At 32.0% G+C, this 23,231-nt stretch overlaps 3 protein-coding genes across 4 annotated transcripts; all 3 read right to left on the bottom strand.

Annotated features, from left to right (window-relative positions):
- Positions 1–721: 721 nt before the first annotated feature.
- LOC100788565 (pleckstrin homology-like domain-containing protein) lies at positions 722–7,132 on the bottom strand. 2 transcript variants are annotated; one of them, XM_006572798.4, is made up of 9 exons: positions 6,869–7,132; positions 5,921–6,025; positions 5,582–5,669; positions 4,744–4,978; positions 3,669–3,764; positions 2,362–2,459; positions 2,076–2,201; positions 1,834–1,923; positions 722–1,080 (listed from the first exon to the last, which is right to left on the bottom strand). In XM_006572798.4, the coding sequence occupies exons 2-9, from the start codon at positions 5,977–5,979 to the stop codon at positions 952–954; spliced, it is 921 nt and encodes a 306-aa protein (XP_006572861.1). In that variant the 5' UTR covers positions 5,980–6,025; positions 6,869–7,132; the 3' UTR covers positions 722–951. The 2 variants fall into 2 exon arrangements, with proteins under 2 accessions (XP_006572861.1, NP_001242223.2); NM_001255294.3 differs by having other exon boundaries at positions 5,921–6,072; positions 6,869–7,003.
- A 2,091-nt stretch (positions 7,133–9,223) lies between these two features.
- On the bottom strand, positions 9,224–11,589 carry LOC102659854 (uncharacterized). Its single transcript, XM_006573695.3, has 3 exons — positions 10,869–11,589; positions 10,117–10,255; positions 9,224–9,879 (listed from the first exon to the last, which is right to left on the bottom strand). The coding sequence occupies exons 1-3, from the start codon at positions 11,262–11,264 to the stop codon at positions 9,329–9,331; spliced, it is 1,086 nt and encodes a 361-aa protein (XP_006573758.1). The 5' UTR covers positions 11,265–11,589; the 3' UTR covers positions 9,224–9,328.
- A 5,283-nt stretch (positions 11,590–16,872) lies between these two features.
- LOC100789097 (dehydration-responsive element-binding protein 1E) lies at positions 16,873–17,844 on the bottom strand. The gene has a single exon (XM_003517407.5). The coding sequence runs from the start codon at positions 17,766–17,768 to the stop codon at positions 17,088–17,090; it is 681 nt and encodes a 226-aa protein (XP_003517455.1). The 5' UTR covers positions 17,769–17,844; the 3' UTR covers positions 16,873–17,087.
- Positions 17,845–23,231: the final 5,387 nt, after the last annotated feature.

Genomic DNA, 23,231 nt, shown 5'->3' on the forward strand with positions numbered 1-23,231 from the left:
GTCCAATGATACCTATGATATTGTATTAAGGTTTTGGTCCACAAGTAATGAAAAAAATTGGTTAAAAAAATTGTATTAATGTTTGGTTTTAATTGTATTGTAAAGATTTTTTTACATAATGATCTAATTATAAATTGTGGGATGACTTTAAAAATTATATCTAAAGTATTATTTTTAATTAATTTACACTGACAATAAATGAAAATTAAACTTTTAAAATTTTGATCCACCAAATAAAATTTTATTTTTCGTTTTTTTGCACTTGTATGGCATGTATATCATTCTTTGAGAAAAGCAAAGTTCATTCCGTTAGCTCTAGATTTTTATTCTCAAACTTCTAACAATGCCACAATGTCACTCGTAGCTTAAAAAGTAACATAACTTTGTAATCTTGACAATGAATTACATAAGGTTTAATTTTCGTTTGGGATCCACAATGGTCAAAATTCCTCTACTGTATATTGTATGTTTCACTATTGCTTCAATGCTAACAGGGGTTGAGAAAACGGGGGAAAGTATTCTACTCAACGTAATTAAGATGTATAATTAAATTAATTTTAATTATAAATTTTATATAAGAAAATGTCAACTTTATCTAAATATGAAACAACCATGTTCTAGTCCTCCACCTTGTCTTCAAATTCTGTAAACATGCGGTTTCTCTGCCGTTTGGCTGGCTTTAAAAAATAGTACGGCAGGTCCAAGGTGATGAATGCATCACTTTTAACTTTAAACTACAATTGCATTAATCTAAGGCATTTTATCCGACCAAATGCAACCTTCTCATATGGTACATAAGCAACAGCCTCCAAACACAAGGTTTGGAAACACAGAATCTAACAAATGACATCATAAAAAAATAAAATGGTGAAAGGAAAAATTGAAGGTGGATCCCGTATTCGATTACTTTAAATGGCTCAAGGTGGCACAATAATCATGACTCTTGTACTCTCAAGACATTGGAGCATATTCTTTGATGGTTGAAGCCAGTTTATTTCGATCATCTTCTGTTTTCATCCGGATCAAGAATGTACGTGCAACAACACTATCGTTATCTCCACCACTTCCGTCAGCATTACCCTACAAAATTCTCAAGTTTCACAAACGATTTCCATACGCTTTTTCAAATAAATAAATAAATGAGAAGGTGAAGACCCAAGAATCTTAATCAAGGGAAGCTATTCAAATAACAACCATCTTAAGACAATTATGCACAAGCGTACAAACTTTTCGACAAATAAAATAAACACTTCGAGAAGCTAATATTAGCTTATTAAAAAAGGACTGCTTTCAGTTTTTTTTTTTTTTTTAATTTTACTGAAACTGAACTTTTTAACATTTAAGGAAGAGATACTCTCTTGATTTTTCCTCCCCATAAAATTGATAAATAATTACAATAGAAGCTATAGAAGCACCAAGAGCAAAACTAATTGCTCCATCACGGTACAAACCACATTGAAAATACAGACTATACAGCTACTGGCGGAATTAAAACCATTTCACTGACTAGGAGGCATATTGAACCTAGGAACAGATTAGCCAATGGGCTAGAAGCCTAGAACACCCCTTGTGAGTATTGTACTTGGTTAAGTTAGTTTAGAGTGTGGAAGTTAGTAGTCCAGCTGTCACATAACCTGACTTTGGTAATTATCCTAGAAAAACAGCATGCTAGTCAAACATTTTTTCAACTTTCCTTTCTATTCTCAAAACATTCAAGGCATTGCTATCCTATACAGTGGTTTTTCTATTATAGTGATATTAAACTTGTTTTTACTATCTGCATGCAAGCTATCCGAAGGTATTTAGCTAAATTGCAATATTTCAGTGCCTTACCGAAGTATGGAATATTGCAACAAGAGAGTTCTTCTGCAGATTTGTTTTGATTCCTGGATACAACAGGGCGTTGAGAAGAACTTTTCCTACCTGCAGTGGAGGTAACAGAAACAGAAACTGAAACAATAAGTGAAGTTCTCAAATAAATAACTATGACTATAGATTACATTTATATCAATTCCCTAAATAGATATTAGTATATAAGCAGTTAAGCACTAAGAAAAAAGGTAAAATGAACAAACCTCATTTCGAACAACAATTGTAGGTTTGGACTCTTTGGTAGCCTTGCTGACACCCTCTTTGCATTTAATAGACAGTTGGCCCATTCCTTTATCTTTCCATGCATCTTTATCTCCTGGATCACTTGACTAGACATACCAAAGATAACAGAAAACAAAATCATTGAGATGAATTTAACAAGATCAAGCTGAATTGAAACAAGAGAAGAAAAATAAAAAAAATGCAGCCCCATATCTATACTCTATAGTGGCATATATCAATATAAAATTGCCCCATTAAAAAAAATACCTTCACATAAAGCTTGCACTTTACTTCATGTACAACTACTACACCTTTCTCTTCTGACTTCTTAACTGATGGGCTGCTAGGCTGCTCCAACTCATTTTCTGAAACCAAATCAAGAATATTTTATTCATCATCCCCTAACTTCTTTCTGAGAGAAGTTATATTTTATAAATGTCATGAATATAATTAAACATGACTAAGGTGGTGCAAATATGGGCAAAAAAATTGGCTATTTTGGGCTAGTTCGTTTAAGCTTACAAAAAGTGATTTAGTGATATAGCTTTTGTATAACCTATTTTATTAGCTTATGAAAAAAGCAATACAACATCTTTTTTAAAAGTTATTTCTTTTCATTCTTTGGAAGAACTTCATGAATTGATATAATTTTTTGGAACATGCCTTTAAATTAGAAACACTTTTTCTTTTAGAAAACTCAAAAAAACAGGTACTTTACAAACATGACAAGGAAGATTATTTATTGCTTCCATGATGCTGAGCCACAATACAAGGTCAAAAGTAATAATGAGTAATATCTAAGACTCACCAATCAACTTGGCATGAGCAACCAAAAACATTAGCTACTGAAAGTAGTTTGAAAATTTGAAGAGATGTCATTTATTCATGTTATTCCCAAAAGCAGGGAGCACCCCGCCCCCTCCCACCAGTTAACGTTACCATTTTCTCCAATAAAGAATATTTGGAAAAAAATGTCTCTTTTACCCCGAGTGAAGTAAGAAATAAAGTAGTCAAAGGAGAAGAACAGACACCCTTTATTGCTGTTCCAGCAGTATTTTAAAGAGATTTTTATTTTAATAAAAAAAGGAATGAAAGAAATAAGATTATTCAAATTTGGTAAGACAACAGGTAACAATGAAAAGACCAGTATCTGAAGTACTCAGTCCAGTTTATAGGGATAAATAACTCAATTGTTGTATCACTCCTTTTCCTGTTTAATAAGAGTTTCTTTCACTATTCAATGGGGAAAAAATTATATTTTTGTCTCACAAAAGCTTTATATTTAGTTATGTTCTTTCAGCATAGGGTATCTTTCATCAAAAGCATTGCATATTGAGGAAAAAAAGGTTAACATACATCCATACAATAGCATTTATCTATAGCCAGTCATTCAGTTATCAACATCGTCTACCACCAAGAAAAGGAAACAACCTTCATTTATAAACATATAAATAAACAAGAATAACTCGGACAATAAAAGATGTCATTAGAAAAGGTCACAATAATCACGATACAATGTATAATTGCTAAAAGAAATAAAGGCAAAGATGAAGGGTGTAGCATTGAATCCTCACCACCATCTACATCATCTGAAGCATTGTTGTTAAAGGGAGCCAAACTTTGATTAGAGGGAGACAAACTCTGATTAGAGATAGCCGAACTTTGATTTCCTAAAAATGGAAAGATGGAAAATTAGCAGCCAATCCCAAAAGTGATATTAATTTACTGCCTAAGTTCAAGGTATAGCATTGAAATGGATAAAATAAATAGCAAGTAAAATAATTAAATATTAATATGTAACATTAACTTTGCTAACCTTCATTTTTAATTGTCAAAGGTTTTTTATTTTACAAATTCATAAGCAAATGCAATATGAAGTCGAAGAAATTATGTGAGCACCTGTAGAGGGCATAGAGAATTGGCTTTGCTTAAGAAATGGCAGGACTAAGAATCTATCAAATTTTTATAGGGACTAAAACTGAATTTCAAGATATTTTGAGAGACCAAAAAATATTTTATACACACACATATATGTATATGTATGGATATGGATATATTTGGTGAGAACAATTCTATTTTAAGAATGTGAAAACTATAAATTTCAGGCATACAATCACACAACATATATAGCCAAGATTAAAAGTTAGTTAATGGTCACATGACCATGTAAAAAGAACATGTGCCTTTATGTTTTAATCTTGACTATTCAAATATGATCAATTGGTCTATATTTATCATTTTTATTCATGACAATAACAAGAGTTCTCAATTTGATATATATATATATATATATATATATATATATATATATATATATATATATATGATCAAAATATTCTGCTTTATTTTATGAGTAAATAAGAGTAATATTCACAGACTTGGTGAGTTTTTAGTTCAGCTTATTTTTGAGAAATAGTCACTTTCTTTTTACTTGATTCCTGAGATAGCTTTTGAACAAAAAAACAATTATTTTTTGGCAGGGAAAACTGTTACCAAATATTGCCATAGATTCCCCTCGAGTGGCACACAATGAAGCACCAAATGCAATCAGTCCAATTTACGACCAATGTGACCTCATTCTAGAGTTACTTTGAATTATGAGAAGAAAATTTATTGGGTATATTTTTTAAAAAATGAGAAGAGACCTACCAATTCCAAAAATGCCTTGACTGTTTGAAAATAATCCAGGGCTCCAAGAACTAGTAAAATTTGTAGCAGTACTAACAGGAGTAGACCCAGTTTTTTCTCCAGAAGATTTATTTTCATTGATTATTACTTCAGGCAAGAGCTTTTTCCCAGAAAAAGCAGCACTAGCATCAGCAGCCGAATTTTCTGCCTTAGTGGCATTTGCTTTGAGCCAGTTGACAACATCACTAAACTTTTCCTGAAATAATACAACTTTACAAGGTCAATTTTTTCCAACTTAATAAATGCATGATTTGCACCATTACTTGGAGTGCTTAAGCAGCAGTATAATTCCTAAGAAAAAATGAGCATTCATGCTAAAACTAGCTCAAAGTATTAGAGGAGGAAAAAGCCAAGGGAATTAACAGGCAAAGATGCTCCAGTACAGCCTTAGCCACTATCCCAACAATAAAAAGAAAAGCAGGTAACAGGTTAAAGGGTTTATATTATAGATAGGAAGTCCAAAACAAGAAAGCATTTATACTTGTCCTTACTCACAACACAGACTCCAACTCTTGGTAGAACAAACAGAAATGTTATTATTATCATCATGGACAGTTACTTCTCAAGTAAAACTTCAGTGTTTTCATATATGTAGGCATGTCTGTGACTGTGAGTGTGCATGCATCTATTTCACTGCAGCATGCACAGCCACAGAAGTAATAGTACTACTAGATATGGGATCAGCTACCTATAAAATGGTACCTTCAATAACACATTAATTGGCTTCAGAACTACAGATAGTAAATTACAAATACAAGTGATATATGATTTTAGTGAATTAAACCATGTAAGGAATTACCATAATGCTTGAAGCATGATCTAAGTAATCTCTGACACCATCTTCCCAAAGCTCATCAGGATGATTCTTTAGTTGTGTTTGAACCCAACTGGGAGAAACACACAGCATAACAAGGAGAGGTTATGCAAGAGCCAACATGTCATTTATAACAATAGAAATGCAAAATCCATAAACCTAGATTTTATTATATCAAGACAAGGTGCTGTATAACGATTAATGACGACTAACAAATAAGCCAAACCAAAAGTCCAGAACAAGAGATCAAATCTCATTGACAGAAAAATTGAAAGGTGGAAATCAAGTAAAAGAAAAACTGTTGACATAGAATAAAAGATGAACCTTGCAAACTGGGTATTTAAAGCTCTCACATGCTGCTGTGATGACTCCGCCCGTTTCATATCCAATGGTGGTGCTGCCACAATTGGTTGTTGGGATGGTTCGGCCCTATGGACATCAAAGAGGGATCCTTCCATTATTCTTTTATTCCGGAACTGCATCATCATGATGACAAGGGAGGAACAATAAGGACAGACATTTTTTCTCATACAAAATACTTAAAAGAATTGTCAAATCTCATCGTCTGACGTTGCAAATTTCTGTTTGGCCTCCAAACTCAACCTTCAGAAATTGCTTTTTCTTTAGGGTGGGGGTGTTTACGTTACAGTAACATGCATCACTCAGAAAAAAGTAGAACACTTGCAGACCAAAATTCACATTGAAGTAAGACAGGCATAAAACTTAAATAAGAGTATAAAACCAGCAACAAAAGTGCAAAATATTAAACAGAAACGACCCAGTCTTAATTCCCACCACTCTCTCATAATACTGAAACTAAAAACTTCAGAGGCTGATTGTCAAAGATGGTTAGTAATCGCAAGCACATTTGAAATAACGAGTTTTCTAAGCGGCCATCTACTATTCTCCACTTCCAAGCTTTATTACTCTTCAATCAATTGCCAACGATTACTGAATTACACAATAAGCAGACACTCTTGGAATGCTAATCACAAGCATCTCTTCGGAACCCATTTTGCGGAAATTCAACGCCAGATAAATTTACAGCACAAAAATGAAAAAAAAAATAATATATATATATATATATATATATATATATATATATATATATATATATATATATATATGATTCTCATAGTTCAGAACGAGCTCACGAATTTTATTCTATTCAAAATTGGGGAAAAAAAGTTGAAGGTAGAGTACATAGATAAAAAAAGAATTAAAGTGGAAGGTCCAAAACGACAAAAGCAATTGGTTTACAGTCACACGTACCCCCGTTTCGTTGGTATCGATCTGGTTGGGTTCCGACGCGGCCAAACGCTTCGAACCTTTCATCAACGATTTGGGGAATTAGGGTTTTGCAGCAATTATTAACGGGTTATGCAGATGCAGAAGCAGAAAATCGACACTGGAATCCGATGGAAAGCCTCCTTTTTCTGAAAAGGGCACTTTCAGAAACTAATAAAATAAATACAAAAATCCAACTATTTTCTCAAAATTAAATGTTGCCGTTGGATCGAATGGGGAAGATTTCAATTGGGACCGTTTGATGGACTTGATTAGGGTTTTTCATTTACACCGGAAACTTCACATGGAGCACGTGCTGTCCTGACACGAGTGACGGCCACATGCTAGGCCTTGTTTAAGCCCAATATGAAATGAACTGTCCTTTGCCTCAAACTAAAACTTCCGTCAATTTAAACTCAAATTGTTTCAACCAATTGTTACAACATGAGTTTAAATCGATGCAGTTTTTAGTTTGAAATTTTTTTAAAAAAATTTAAGAATTATTTTACTCTAAGGAACTTAATTTTTATGCTAAGAAAATTAAAATTTTAAAAATACATTTAGTTTAAATTTGATATATGTTAATCATGTTAATTATTATCAACATAAATAAAAATATAAATAAGATGCTAAATATAACTATTATTATGTATTAAATATTGTAATATATACAATCAATACCGTTTATCTAAAATAAAAATAATTATAATAATTATTTCATGATTTATGATAACTTTTTCACATTTGATTTACAATAATTTTTCGTTGTTGTGTCATTTTAGCAGCTTAGTCTGTCCTAAAATCTTTCATTCATAATTAATTCTTCTTGAATATATATTGGTAAAAAAAAATATTAAGCTATGTTACATTAAATTAAACTAATACAGTAACATATGTAACGGGTTAGAAAGTGAGTTATACGTTAACTTAAATATATAAATCCAACAGTAAGAATTATTTTTTATTTATATATTCTATATTGATATTATTTGTTATTAATGTGGGACTTTTAACAGGCTTCTTTATCTAAGGTTAATCATGTTTTTTTAACATTCTCTATTGGGCTCAAGACTATTGTTTAGTGTGACAAATATAGAAGATCTTTGATGGGGGTAGACTTTGATATCATGTCAAAAAATGAATTTGGACCTAATTTAATCCTACAACACTAGCTTATTGAGAAGAGAATTATTCTTACTTATACAATTTATCTCGACATTATATATCTTTAATTCAATATGTTTTCTTTTGTTTACGACTACATATTATGTGAGACTTTAAACATGCTTTTTTATTTAGTAATATCATAATTTAGGTGGTTTTTTCACCATTAGTTGAGATTAATAATTCATTACAACCATTAAATGTCAATAAAATAAATGGTAAAGACGAGAATATATATATAATTTCAGCAGTGTAACTTTAAATATTTTACATCATTCTATAACTTTTAATTGAATATTATTTTCTTAAAATTTACCGTTGTATTGAAAGTTCATTTCACATAAATTAAATATGAAAAATTTCATATTAACTCAAAATCATTTGTTATCTCATTCATATAGATTAAAATCGACGTAATATAAATATTTTAAAATATACTAAAATATGAATCATTTGATTACTTTCTTATTGTTGTTTAATTTTGATAAAATTTGACACATACAATCTTGCTAATATGTAGATATAATTTAATGATTAAATCAATAAAAATTATATTTCATATCAAATTATAAAAATAGTGTAATAATTATCAAAATTATACCGGTATAATTCTCTCTCTAGACACATCACACAATTATTCAAACAATTTATTGCAAATAGTTTTTTTAAGATACTATATGTAATAATAACCTTCGTTCACTTGGTAGTCCAGTGTAAGTTTTATTCGTAGACAAGTGAGCTAGCTCTCACACCTTGCAATGACATCTAGATTCTATGTTAATCCACAATGTTTTGATTTTCTATTGATGTTATGCTTATTAAATGAGATGATATAGGCTTGTTGCAGTAAAAAAAAAATACTATATGTCTTTTTTTTATTGAAATTAATTATATACATTAATTGTCAATTGTTTAATGAAGCTGTGATTAGAAAAATAGAATATATTAAATATATTTGATTTAAGTAATTTATTAAATATTAAATGCAAGATTTAAACTCAAAATCACAAATTAATTTAAAATAATTTCTGTCTCAATTTCTATGTAGCTAGTATGCATTCAAATTTTTTAAATTCATAAAAAATAATACCTAATTGCATATTATATGAACATTAATCGGGACCATGGACATGATTCATTACCTAATAATTTCTAGCTGTAGAGAGCAAACATAAATTAGGCAATTTAGCTTCTCCTAGTGCTAAGAAACTAGTAAACGTGTTCAAGTTCAACGAATATATGCAAATTCAGGGAAAACATATTACTTGCAACGTACACAATTTAAAAAAAGCACATGGTTAGGTCAACCACGAGCTCGTTGACCAACCTAGTGGAGAACTCAACTTCGAGTTCCATAGCCAAGCCTTGTATTTCTTCTTCAAAAGTTCTCCAACTCCCACACTTGTCCATCTCCTTAACGTATATCTCCCTTCCCTTTCGTGTTTGCAAACTCAAATCTTGTACATGAGATTGCCCGCGTATCCAATCCTCTGCCACGTTGCAAAGATGGCACTTCATGGAATTTTTAATATCAGTATTCTCCCAAATACTCTGCTTGAAGAAATCAAACAACAACTTCTCCATCTCAATTCTCAAACAGACAGATGAAATTGAATTTTTAACACGAGTGAGAAGGTCGAGCGCATTCTTTTCTACGCTGTCATGTAACAGATTATTATTTTCGTTTTGTGTACTCGTAATTGATACTAACACTGGACAAGGTTTTGTGGGATAGTTGTATATTGATTCATCTTCCTGTAGTTCTGACCATGACATCTTTTTCTCTAAGTCAACGCGATTAAAATGTCGACGCTGCTGGATATGTTTGGCTCCTGTAATTAGTCATGCTTGCTTCTGTCAGACAAAATAAAAGAGGCCACGAATACATTTTTTTGCCACATTCTTTTTAATACTTTATAAAAAAATTAGCCTCATTTTCTATATATCGAGTCTCATTTATATTCCTACAAAATTTAATTTTAATTAATAACAAATAATATGTTACCAACAACGTTTCTTAAAATATATTTGCATCAACGAAAGATTGGAGAAAAGAAGTGGGAAATGACCTTCCAGGGTGGAACGCGATGGGGAACTGAAAGGAGATGTAGACTCTTCATCATCATCAAATAATGGACAGTCTAACACCGATACAGGACTAAATTGTTCCTTCACCTTCGTCCAATCCTTTTTTCCACGAGAGTCAACCTGTAATCCATAAGGTTCCTTAAAAAATACTACTAAATGAATGAAAGGGCTAAATGCAAATATGCAGTTATTGGTATTTTCGCTTAATTTTCATCCTCTGTTCGAGTATCAATAACTCGATTCTTTTATAGTGACACGTTTGGAAAGCTAAATAAGTCAAATGAGTGATAAAAATTGACCAATTAATTTTTGAATTTACAATAAATTTCACGGAAAACGTAACATAACCAAAGGACTTGTGTCCTTGAAAAAAGTCATCTTGTGACGACACAAAAACGTAACATAGCCAAATCACAATATGGCATGATTTTATGAACATTGACAGAACCGTTTGTTTGTTTTTTTTTTGTTTAACATTAGACACCAGTGTAGTTAATAAGCATAATTTATGCCAGCTAGCTATCTCTCTAACAATTCCAAATTCCCCAACCAACCAACACCTCATCTTCCTAATTAGCTAGCATTTCTTTTTCCTCTGTTCATGCTTGTTTGATGTTAGTTTGGTTTGTCTCTTCCACTAATTCATATTTGACAAGGAATTCCAAATTTAAAATTTTCAAATAAAAAAAAAAGAACTAAAGCAGTGATAATTGAAATGCATGCAGGCACTTACCCTGGCGGAATTCGTGACGGAGCAGGTGTTGGTTGTCGTTACTGATCCTTCCATCTCAACGTCGGTTAACGAACAAGTGGAAATGGACTCTCTCTTGGATGCTTTTTTCCAGAAGAAGCTTCTAGAAAGAACACCAACACCGCCTTTGTTTCGGGATTTGATGGCGTTGAACAGTGCCTCTAAAGCTTTCTGCAGAACCGATTTAGCAGAAGCGCGAGGTTGCAGTTGTTGCAGGCAGCATTGTCGACGTGGGAGTGATCTGAAACCGCTGGATGAACACGAACTTAGGTCGTCCCTCAGATAATCCTTGAGCAATAAAAGAGTGCGAGTTTTACGATGATTGGCTTTGGCTACCACCATTTGATAAGTGCGGGGTTTACCGGAACCAGAAGCCATTCTTGCTTCTTCGCGATAAGTTTGCTTCGTTTTGAAAACACAAATACGAGGGAGGAGGAATCATATAGGCCTTATTTATTGGTTTGAAATTGAATGATATATCAGAGTAAAAAGCAATTAATAAATGCCAAAATGTGTGTGTGGGTTAAAAAGGTAGGAAGAAACAGAGGGAGCCATAAATTCGTGTTCTGAAATATCAGATCCGGATGCCCCTTTTCTTCTTCTGAATAAAGTTTACCAGTTGCGAGGTAGCTTCATTGCTGTACGTAACAGTAGTAGTACCTTTTGCATCGGTTGCAAATAGAGCCACACACATGCATGATGCCGGAGAGGTGAGAGAGTGTCATAATTAACAACACATCGTGATGTTTATTCAAACATACAGGGAACGGAAAGTGACAATTTGCTGTGTATACAGACCAGGAAATGTAATGAATGATTAATCCATAAAAAATAAAATCTCTTTCTCTCATGATAAGAAAACTTAAAGAAGAAAGACTAGTATCATTCAGAATTACAAAACTAATCATGTTATTTCTTGTTGTCGCTTTATCATATTGATAATTTATTATATTTTGAAACTAATTTTATTATAATTAATCCACACATGTGTCTTGTGTATGATAATTATCGTGGACCTAAAATTGATGGGGTTATTCAGTAAAAAAAATTCATGGGGTTGCAACCAAAAAATTAAAAAATTGATTGGGGGTTAAGATCGACTACGAGACCAGTATATAGTTGAACCTTTGGAATCAGACTGATGAATGCTACACCCCCACCACGATCTTGGCACATGTTCTTGTCTATTTTCTCTGGTTGACATGCACCTGCGACTTATTAATTGTTTTTCTTTCCAAGGTGATAACTGGTCAATGGCGGTACGAATATCAAGATTTCGTATATAAATTCGAATTAATAGTAGACAACTTTTATTTACGTTGATTCTATTTGCATTATTTATATTTAAGTTTAAATATTTTTGTACATGCTTGTATACAGAGTCAGTTCTTGGGCAGCTCATAATGTTTATATATGGTCTGCAATATGCATTCATCTATATTTTAAATGGATTGGATTGGACTATTTTTGTTTTGTCTGCATTTAGTCTATTTTGTAAATAAATAAAAAATATATAATTGTTTTAATTTTGACAATGCTAAGCAGTTTAAAAAGACATAAAACTTACATAAAATAAAGACTAAAAACTTGTAAAAAGATATTTAAGGATGTGAATTTCACTTTTTGCTGCGAGTGACCATGGTGTGGGATTATGGGAGTAAATAGTGATTTTGATCTTGAAAGTGTAATTTACTTTCACTAGGTCCCTAAAAATATTATAATTTAAAAAGGGACATTAAAATTATAATTTGTTTTTCACTTTAGTTTTACACCTAAAAAACTTACATAAAATTAAGTTAATAATAATAGAACGTACGCAACATGTTATTTGTCTATGTGACAATAAATGGTACAAACATGGATAATATATGTAGCAATCGGGTGCATAAGTTGAGATTAATTTATTTTAAGGATTTATTATTTTTTGGTTCCTAAAATTTTCCAAATTTATGTTTTTAGTTCTTATATGGATTTTGACTGGTTAAAGTCATTGATTTTTTTTGTTACCACTTTTTAATTCTTATGGTTAAATAACAATGTTAATGACTAACGTAACAATAATATTGGTATCCTAATAATTGTTACTTTGTCAAAGAATTTAATGAGATAATCACACCTAGTTTTTTTTTTAATTGTGCACGTCAACTAGTTTGTCCTCATCCATTTTTAATCCCTCCAGGCACTATGATTTTCTTCAAAGTTGACACCTTTGCTAACTTTCTATATTATATTTGTAGAGGGTTGTTAGAGACTGAGATTGTTGATCTTGTTGTGCTGTCCCAACTTGTTTTCAAATGTCAACAAGGTAGCTTGCATTTCTACCCAGGTTAGATTCTCTATCAGATAATTAACCACTATAGGATCGATTATATTCATTATCAAGTCTAAAAGACTTGAGAAGTTAGATCAAGATTGGAGAGTGGACTTCTTGCTAATTTAAAATTGTCAGTGATGTCTTTCATTTTAGAAACGTATCCTTCCATCTTTATGTCGTCTTTCCTAGTTCATTGAAATTCTCTCTTGAGTAATTTGATTCTTGCTCGAACGTTCAAGCCAAAAAAATTATTTGGCTTCTTCCCAGGTGTCCTGGAGGTCTTGGAGTGGATTAATATGTTGGATTGATTATTTTTTTAATTAGTACTTCATGAAAATTCTAAAACTGTCTAAATTTAGGAATCTATGACTAATAGTAGGACCAAACAATCAGTGAATACCCTCTAATAAATGGTAGTAGTCATACTTACTCAAAGCTCAAGTGAAGAAGGATGGAAGCCCAGAGACGGAGACATTACTAAGAATATTAATTGTTACTGAAGGCACAAACTAATTTGAAGGCTCATGTAAAATATATTCTATTTTTTTATTTATAATTTGTTTTCATTGTAATTTTGGCCCAAACTATTTTAAAGGTCCATATTTATATCTATCTTATCGTTCAAATACTCTATATGTATGGATTTCGTTTTCAATATAGGAGCTTTTGACATTTGATAAAATTTGATGAGAGTTTCTCTCTAAGTTCCTTGTTGAACCAATCTCAGATGTATCAAGGTAATTTTTATGGCGTCTACCCTGACTTACTTTTCCTCTATGAAAGTGGTGTCATCCAAAACTCTATAACCTGTATCAAGCGATCCGCTCCTAGTAAGGATCACATCAATACCCTTAAGAAAACGATGAGGAAATTGCTTGTCTGTTGTGATGCATCCTCCCTATCCGTGCCCTGCCCTTGAATAATTGGAAGAGTGAGGTATCACAGAGGAAAAAAATTCTTCTATCCAACTTCACAAAAACTTAGGAGTATTGAAAGTGGAAAAGAATTTTAAGACGGTTTGATATGGTAGAGTGAAAAGAAAATAAGTTATAAGTGAGATGAAAGTATAATTCAATGGATCCCACGGTTTTCAGAACTTCCAGTAACATTTTATGGGTAACAAACACAACCGGTCGGACATTCTCTTTCATTGCCTTTCAGCTAAAATTACTTCTAGTGTTATTTCACCCTTTTAAACTAAACTAGTTTGTAACTCGTGCACATGCACGAGTTGTTTGATAAACGTGCTAGTAAGCATATTTTAACTGCAATGTATTGTTAAACTTAATATTTATAATAAAGTGATTGTTCAAACTACATCAGGAAGAAGCTCCATGGACTGAATTTTAGGACCATAGTATGTTGCATGAATAGCTGAATAAAAATCTCTCTCAAATACATCAAAATAGCCGGTTCCAACTACCATCTTATTTTCTGCCAAAATATTATTTATAGTTAATCTGCACCATTTTAACCATTCAACAACTTCCATCTCCTTGAACACAATAGCCTGTGATTTGTAAATTTGCAATTTTGAACCCTGTCCAGAATGCATTTGCATAAGTAGTTTTTTTCGATACAACAGGTACATGTCATAATGGGTTCTCTTTTGAGAATCTGAAAGAATCTGCAATGCATCATAGATTAATTTGTTAAGTCAATATTCCCTGTCATGTTACCAAGGGAAAACCTCATTATAGTTACCCACACACACTCAATGTAATGTATGCTCTGCAAGATTTACAGTAGTTAAAGTCATGAAGTATGTGGTCATCTTGCCAATACCATGAACATATTATAGCCAATTAATCAGCAAGGACCAAAACAAAATATGTATTAGACCATGTACAACATATCCAAAATTCAGGAGAAAAAAAGAAAAGAAAAACACATATAGTCAGTTTGCCCCACTGCTAATAATCAACTCCTATAACCAGCAACACCTAGGCCATCAATGATAGTTGTGTCTGAATCAGTTCCCGCCATTTGTGTTGAACACAACTCTACCAAGGTATTCTAAATTAACCTGCAAAATTAAAATCACAAAATTTGATTCAAAAGACAAATTTGAATCACGGGAATATCGCAGGCAACACCTTAGCATAGTCATGGTCACTTGACTTAAGTAATAATAATAATAATAACCTAAAGTAATATTGGAATAAAAAATGAAAACCTGATTTTGTACTTGGCCAAGCATTGTAACTTTTGCTTCTATTCCAGCAACTCCCCATCCACCAACACCCAGGCCATCAATGATACTTGTGTCTGAATCAGTTCCCACCATTTGTGTTGAACACAACTCTACCAAGGTATTCTAAATTAACTTGCAAAATTAAAATCACAAGACTTGATTTAGAAGACAAATTTGAATCACGAGAATATCGTAGGCAACACCTTAACATAGTCATGATCACTTGACTTGAGTAATAATAATAATAATAATAATAATAATAATAATAATAATAATAATAATAATAATAACCTGAAGTAATATTGGAATAAAAAATGAAATCCAGATTTTGTACCTGGCCAAGCATTGCAGCTTCTGCTTCTATTCCACCAACTCTCCATCTAGCAACACCCAGACCATCAATGATAGTTGTGTCTAAATCAGTTCCCGCCATTTGTGTTAAACACAACTCTACCAAGGTATTCTAAATTAACCAGCAAAATTAAAATCACAAAACTTGATTCAAAAGACAAATTTGAATCACGAGAATATCGTAGGCAACAACCTAGCATAGTCATGGTCACTTGACTTGAGTAATAATAATAATAACAATAACAATAACCAGAAGTAATATTGGAATAAAAAATGAAAACCTGATCTTGCCAGGTAAATGTGGCGATCGAGGCTGAGAAAGATCAGCGACGAACGTCATTAACTCCTACGCCACACCATTTCAACACACGACAATAAAAAGACACAAATAAAAAATAAATGTCAAATCAATAAATAGATAAAAATGACATTTTTATTCTTCAACACCGCACTGTGAATCCTATTGTTGCAACCTTTACATGGACAAAGCAACGTCACCTTCAGCATCATTGTTGTGACTGTAGCTTGTCCCAAAAATCAAACCACAAAAAATCAGACAAAAAAAAACCGTTTTAATTAAATCAAAATAGAAGAACCTCTACCTTCCTTTTAACTTCTCTGACAACCGTCCCGTGAATCCTATTGTTGCAACTTTTGTATGGGCAAAACACCGTCACCTTCAGGACCGCCGTTGTTATTGTAGCCTAACCCAAAAATCAAACCATAAAAAATCAACAACAAATCTTGTAGCAAAAGGATAAAAATAAGAAAAAAAAATTCTAAATTTAAATATCTTCCACTACAATAAAATTAACAATTAACACGATAAAAATAAAAATAAAACTTAAAAATAGAAAACATTGAGTGTGAGGTTAAAGAGGAGAAAGTATACACACAAGATATGTTATAATTGATTACTAATTTTTGTTTTCATCACATTATTTATTAGACGTATAATTTTTAACATTTTCCTAATTAATTATATTTCTTATACGGATCACGAAACTTTCCGGTCAAATTGTAAGTTTTTTTTTTTTTTTTTTAATTGTAGAGGCAGTATAGCAGCAGAGGATCCAAGTGCGTAGTAGTGCTGCCCTCTTGGTACTAATGGGATGGGAACCGTTGAATTTGCCAACTGTACTTGTCATTAAAATTTAATCACGAAACAAATCATACATACAACTACAATATGTTTAACTCCACTCAACTTAATCAATCGAGTGCTACTTAATTTATCTACACACAACAGGTCCCTAAAAATATAGAAAATCGCATACACACAAAAAGGTGTTTTCGCTTATCATCAAACATGCATACAGTCATACTCTTAATGACGTACGCGTCAAATTGAGAAGTTCCACAGTGAGATTTCATCATCATCAAATATGTCCACGTCATTCCAGTCCCTACCATCTCTTGCACAGGGTGGAGGAGACATCAAAGGCTCATTCGCAATACTCAAAAGCAAATCATGCAAGTCTTGAACCTCCTCCTGCTGGAGAGGCTCTTGAACTTCATCATCATTCGTGGCCATCACACTCTGCTGTTGGTCAATATTAACGTCGTCCCCATCTGCAACTGCAAATGCCTCAGCAGCCTCCCCCGCCGCTCGCCGTATCTCCTCCGCGTTGGTGGTCGCCGGCACCGTCAGCCGCCACCTGGAGTCCGCGAAGTTGAGGCACGCGGACTTTCCCCTGAGCGCGAGCGCCGCAACGTCGTGCGCACGTGCGGCCATTTCGGGCGTTGGGTATGTCCCGAGCCAAATCCGTGAGTTGTTGTTGGGGACTCGCATCTCGCAGACCCACTTGTTCTTGTTCCTGCGACGCACTCCTCGGTAGACGGGGTGCCTTGTCTCCTTGAAGACTCTTCTTCCCGCTCGCTTCTTTGGCCGCGCTGACGCTAGAATCACTTCTTCGTCTGAGGGGGTGCTCCTTGTTTCAGACGAATAAGATGCTTCTGCTGAGTCGTGGAATATTCCACCACAGTTCAAATCATGGTCCAGTGGGGATTTGAAAATGTTCATTCCAGAAGTTGGTGTTGGTGTTGTTGTTCAACTGTGGAGTGAGGTATTTGGAGTTTCTGGTTTTAGCTGAGGAAGGAGTGTGGGGGGCATATATATAGCTTTTTGAGGATGGTTGGACCACGTACGAGGCTACTATGCGGACACGGTCTCGGACACCACACGACTCGGGTGGGCCACTGTAACTCCAAGCCCACGCTTTTCACTACTGTAAAGTACATCTACAACTGAACTACTAGGTAATGACCAATGAAATAGATTGATTTTGAGGTAAAAATTGTTATTCCATTCAATTCATAAAAAAAAAAACTTTTTTATATTTTAATTTTATTTGGATTAGTTTGGGAATGGTGTTAAATTAAATTTTAACTAATATTTTATATATTCATTTAATATCTCTGTAATTTAATTGGATTTTATTTTAAAGAGTAAATAAAAAAATAGATTCAATCAAAAAAGATTTTTTTTTTTCAATTCAGTTCTCTTTAAAAAATTATTTATGTAAGTTTTTTTAATTGATTAATCTATCAGTTTAGATTTTCATGGATAATGATGATATGGCAAAAGTTGAAACAGGCTGTTGCCTGCTGTTGACACTTGACCCTGGGTGTCTCCCACTACGGCTCCAGTCTCCAGCTATTAAATAATGGTAATGACAAAAGGTATTTTATTTAATTTTTTTGAAGATAATGACAAAAGATTTAACACGTGTTTTTGTATGATTTTATCCATATTTAGTTAGTATTGAATATTGATTTAGTATTGAATATTGAGGTCACTATCACCGTTTGACGGACTGCTCTACTCTAGAAGATTTTTCTAGTATTCCTGACTGGAATTATTTAGCCACGTTGAGTTTACAGTTATTTTAGTTAATCCAAAGATTCTAACTATCTTGTTAACAGTGAGTGTTCAATCAATTTTACTATTAAATATATTTAAACATTCAAAGAGTTTCTCGGACAAGTATTTTAAGAATATTTAGTACATAACGTTTAATATATTATATTATATATATATATTTTTAAAAATAGCATTGAATAATTCTATTTTTAAATATATAAAAAACCATTATTTTTAAAAGGATTTATTTTTAACAAGTATTTGAAGGACATGCGTTTAATATTGAGTCTAATTACTTTATTTTTTAGTATTTTGTTAATATACTAAATTTAATATTTATAATTTATTTTTAAAATGTTAAATAATTTGACATTTTAAATATGATAAATACATTATTTTTTTTGTATTTTTAAATTTGTATCTCAATGACATTTACTAATTACTAACATTCTCCTTATTTTGAAAAGGTTTTGTTTAATGAATCTCTTAAAAGTATTAATTCAGAGTATTTAATGTGTTTTATTCAACACTACTTATTTTTATTTTTAACACAATATAAATTTTCTCTAACTGTTTTTGTGTTTTGAATTATTTCTTTAACTAATGTTTTCATTTTTTATAAATATTTTCTATAAGACGTCATTTTGTTAAGACACGATTTAGTGTTAAATGTTTTTTTTTGTGGCAATTTAGTGTTAAATGTTGTACACCTCTCTTAGTTGTTTACAAATAAAAAAAACGCTTTTAACATCTGAAATTTTTATTTCTTCTTAGAAAATCGACGTAATGTGTGAAGTAATGATATTTTGTAATATTAAAATAAATGATCTCCACAATGGATTTATAACCGATTTAGGAAATACTTTATTGGATCAATTAAATTAGGAACCGATGTAGAGAGTATTTTCAATTTTATATCAAATTAAATTAATATTTTTTCTTTAATTCGTTTAATTTAGAAGGACTTTTTTTTGTTCGAACAAAATTTTGACGCGTTGTATGGCATCAGACTTTTGGCATGCATTAAACACATTGCATTATTTTATTTTATTTTTACGAATAATACATTGCATTATTTAGTTTTTATGGATTTTCGATAAGAAAAAATATTCGCATTTTGTTTTCTTAACGTGATAATATGAGAATTCGTCATTATCCACATCCTCAATAAGAACAAGTAAAGAGAGGTAAGTTAAAATACCTAATTTATTCGGATAGTTTATTCATTATGAGAAATTAAAAAAGAAACTAAATAAAGATAAATAGAAAAATGAGAGTCAATGAAATACTGAGGCCCATAAAAATAGGGTTTAACATTTTAAGCCCATAAATCTTAGATGGACAAAAACAAACACATGATTTTTTTTTAAAAAAAAAAGAGGTAACTAACGAGAAAATGAAAAGATGACAATAAGGCGACAAATTCTAAAACTTTCACGTGAAAGAAGTAAACAGATAGCATTCCTCATTTCCAATTGGCATAGCAAAACATAGATAATTCTAACAATTTTAATGAACCCCTGGTTGCGTATAAGGTGTCTGATAAAATGCCTAGGCTACAACCCCTTTAAATAATGCTTAATTTTGTGATTTGATTCTTGAATCCCGTGCCTCTGGTGTGGAACCTTGAACGTGGTTTGATTGATAAGATGTAAGAAATTCATTTTCTTGAGATTTCCTACGTGAATATCCTTCACTTAATTATCAATGATGCAGAACATGTCACTGTTATCACTTATAGTTTGGTGGCGTCATCTTCCTTCTTTGCTTTAAGTTGATATAAGCTGAGTGTTCTCTTTGTTGTAAAGGATTTCCTTTTAAATTTCACTCTTTCGTTGTCCTTATAACAAAAATGGTCGTTTTACACTTTTGTTTATGGTTTGATTATGTGAAGTGAAGAAAATTCCTTTTTCTTGAACTAAAGTCTCATCACATGTTGGCCTTGTCCTAGGAATAGTCACAGTTTGATGCATAACTCTAGTTGCACAGATCGGATTTGAGCGTTGTTTGTCTAAAAGCTAACACACAAAGCTTTCAGATGGTATAAGTTTCAGATTCAGTTTCCTAGTAAATCAGTACTAGTTTTATCCCAAATCCAAACCTGTTTTCTGCATAATGCCCCTCGTGACAACAATTATCAACTTGAACCATACAACTAGAAATCCAATGTCATCTGTTTCTACTGAAAGCTAATTTGCAAGTCTTGAACCTATTAAAAATGCAGAATTCTGTTAATTGTATGAAAATACCACTGTGCTATCGAAGTAGAATAATTTTTCTGCACAATGCAGACAAGTCTATTGCATTTCGATTCACTTTTGAAGCTATACTCTGTGTTTTCCTTGGTTTCTGTCATGCATGAAAGTGTTCAATGGCGTATCTATATTGTGAAGAAATTAGAGGGTTTAATTCAAATCTTGTGAATTTTAGTTCTCTTTTAAGAAGCCTAGTAAAATTCTAAGACAATAAATTAGATTGTAGACCATCAAGTGTGCTTATCTTTTTCATCTACTGATTATTAGTTCATGTAGATCCTGGGTTCTGATTTTCCACTTTTCTTTCTCAGTAGGATAGTTTGTTTTATAAATATTGGTGTTATGCTTAAAGGTCAAAGTTGTTTGGGAAAATTGCAGGTATGATCATTTTTCTTGTTTGGAGCTTCTCAAAATTGATTTAAACTCGCGAGTTAGTGGAGGTAGAAATAGTTCTAGAATTGTATTTTGGAAACATGAAATTCGAGTGAGAAAACTCGTGTTTTATTTCGTCCCGTTCTAATAATATACGTTCGGTAAATGCTTGATACCTGCTAAGGAAGTCAATTTGCTTGAGCAACCAAGTTGACTATGTGTTTGGATTGCGTTAATTTGGAGCTTGAAAAATGGATGTTCACACTTTTTGAGGGAAAAAAACACAAGAGTATCTCTTCATTAACTGAAACGTCAATTTAGATTGGGGAGAACTGGTTTCTAAACATGCGTTTGTAGTTTTGTTTCTAAACGTGTTTAGTGGGAAAGAGATGACAAAGAAATGGAGAGAAAGGAGTGAAAAAATTATATGTGCAAAAATGGCAAGAAATAGCCAAGAAATGCATAACAATTCTACCTATAATCAATTTTGCATGATGCCTTAAGCAATTTTGAACAACTCTGTGTTACCAGCTAACACTCACCTGCATCTAGAGTTGACAAAATGGACATGTTAGTCAGGTCCATCAGGTCGGCATTTGTTTCCAGCATTCTCACTGTTGAATCTATCACCTCCCATTGTAATTTTGAAATATAATGAGAGGTATAGGTTACAAAAAGAGAGGTGTAGGATTCAAATATCTGTCAGGTGAAACATTAAAAATGGACTGAGTCAAGTCATATTCTAGATGGGCTTCATTTGTTGAAGCCTAGTCAAGCCTAGTGGCTCATCAAATTCATACAAATTCTACAAATTCAAAAAAAAAAAAATATCGAGCCGAAATAGGTTTAAATTCATTCAATTGTATATTCTTTGAGTTTAGTTTAGACCGATGAAGACTCACTTAAATAGGTTTAGTTCTATTTGGATCAACATTTTTTTAATCTAGTTCAGTCCGGTACGACTGACTCAATCTATTTTGTTAGTTCTACCTTCATTTTTATCATTAGATGAACCCATAATACATGTGTCTTTTATTTTGACTTTATCTTTATTTTTTCTTAAAATATACAAATCCACCAACCTTATTAATTATGCCGATATATGCTATTCGACATTATCTCATGTTTATTTCCTTTTTGTTTGTTTTTTCAAACCAAATAACTCTAAATTCTCTTCATGTTCACTAATTTTGATTTATCTATTTCTCTTTTTCCTATATTTTTTGTTTACTTCATTGCTCATCTATATCTTTGCCTCCTATAAAATGAAGAGAAAATGAATGAGTTGATTTAACACAAATGAAAAGAAAAAAAGGCAAAGACTTTATCTTAATCCTCTTTGAAAGATCACTCACAAACCCATAAAATGTCATTAAAAATTTTAAAAATGTCTTTTTTGTTATATTTTGTAGAATTAGTGAATTGTATTTTTTCCACTAATTTTTATCAAATATTTTTTATAATTATTTTGATTATAAACATTTTTAACATCATTGATTGAAATATATTTTAAATACGTACTTATCAAATAATTTTTCTTATTATTAAATATACACAATCCGCGAATTACATGAGTAGCCTAACTAGTAACTACGCATTATATTTTTTTTTTATAGTTATTATAAGTTTATCTAAATTCTATCCTGAGCAAACATGAACTTATTTTATGTAGTAAGTAATTTTAATTTTTCAATACAAATTCATTTATTATTTTTCCATATTCTTCGATTGAATGAAATTTTTAAAACTATTAAAACATAAATATAGAGGAAATAGAGGAAATGTAGATTACAAGTCAATTCGAATAGTTATAACATGCGTAGTTACTAGTTAGTCCCTTCTATTTGGGACTTTGGTACAGAACAGAGAGCCGAGGCAGAAAAGCACATGGCCCAGAGGAGAAAAGGCCCAATAAAAAGTTTCATTTCACGTAATGCGGTTTCAACCGAAATTGGTTTTAATCCTTTCCATAACTCTTACGCTGTGACAGAAATGG

Source organism: Glycine max, chromosome 1 (assembly GCF_000004515.6).
Source record: "Glycine max cultivar Williams 82 chromosome 1, Glycine_max_v4.0, whole genome shotgun sequence".
Taxonomy (NCBI): domain Eukaryota; kingdom Viridiplantae; phylum Streptophyta; class Magnoliopsida; order Fabales; family Fabaceae; genus Glycine; species Glycine max.

What these genes read in the sequence shown, in the direction of transcription:
- LOC102659854 (XM_006573695.3), bottom strand. Translation starts at nt 11,264, where the DNA reads ATGGCTTCTGGTTCCGGTAAACCCCGCACTTATCAAATGGTGGTAGCC. An exon ending in CCGTCACGAATTCCGCCAGG is followed by an intron (nt 10,256 to 10,868) that starts GTAAGTGCCTGC and finishes TATGGATTACAG; the next exon opens with GTTGACTCTCGTGGAAAAAA. An exon ending in ATCGCGTTCCACCCTGGAAG is followed by an intron (nt 9,880 to 10,116) that starts GTCATTTCCCAC and finishes GACTAATTACAG; the next exon opens with GAGCCAAACATATCCAGCAG.
- LOC100789097 (XM_003517407.5), bottom strand. Translation starts at nt 17,768, where the DNA reads ATGAACATTTTCAAATCCCCACTGGACCATGATTTGAACTGTGGTGGA.
- LOC100788565 (NM_001255294.3), bottom strand. Translation starts at nt 6,931, where the DNA reads ATGAAAGGTTCGAAGCGTTTGGCCGCGTCGGAACCCAACCAGATCGAT. An exon ending in AGTGCAAGCTTTATGTGAAG is followed by an intron (nt 2,202 to 2,361) that starts GTATTTTTTTTA and finishes TGGTATGTCTAG; the next exon opens with TCAAGTGATCCAGGAGATAA. An exon ending in CAATTGTTGTTCGAAATGAG is followed by an intron (nt 1,924 to 2,075) that starts GTTTGTTCATTT and finishes CCTCCACTGCAG; the next exon opens with GTAGGAAAAGTTCTTCTCAA.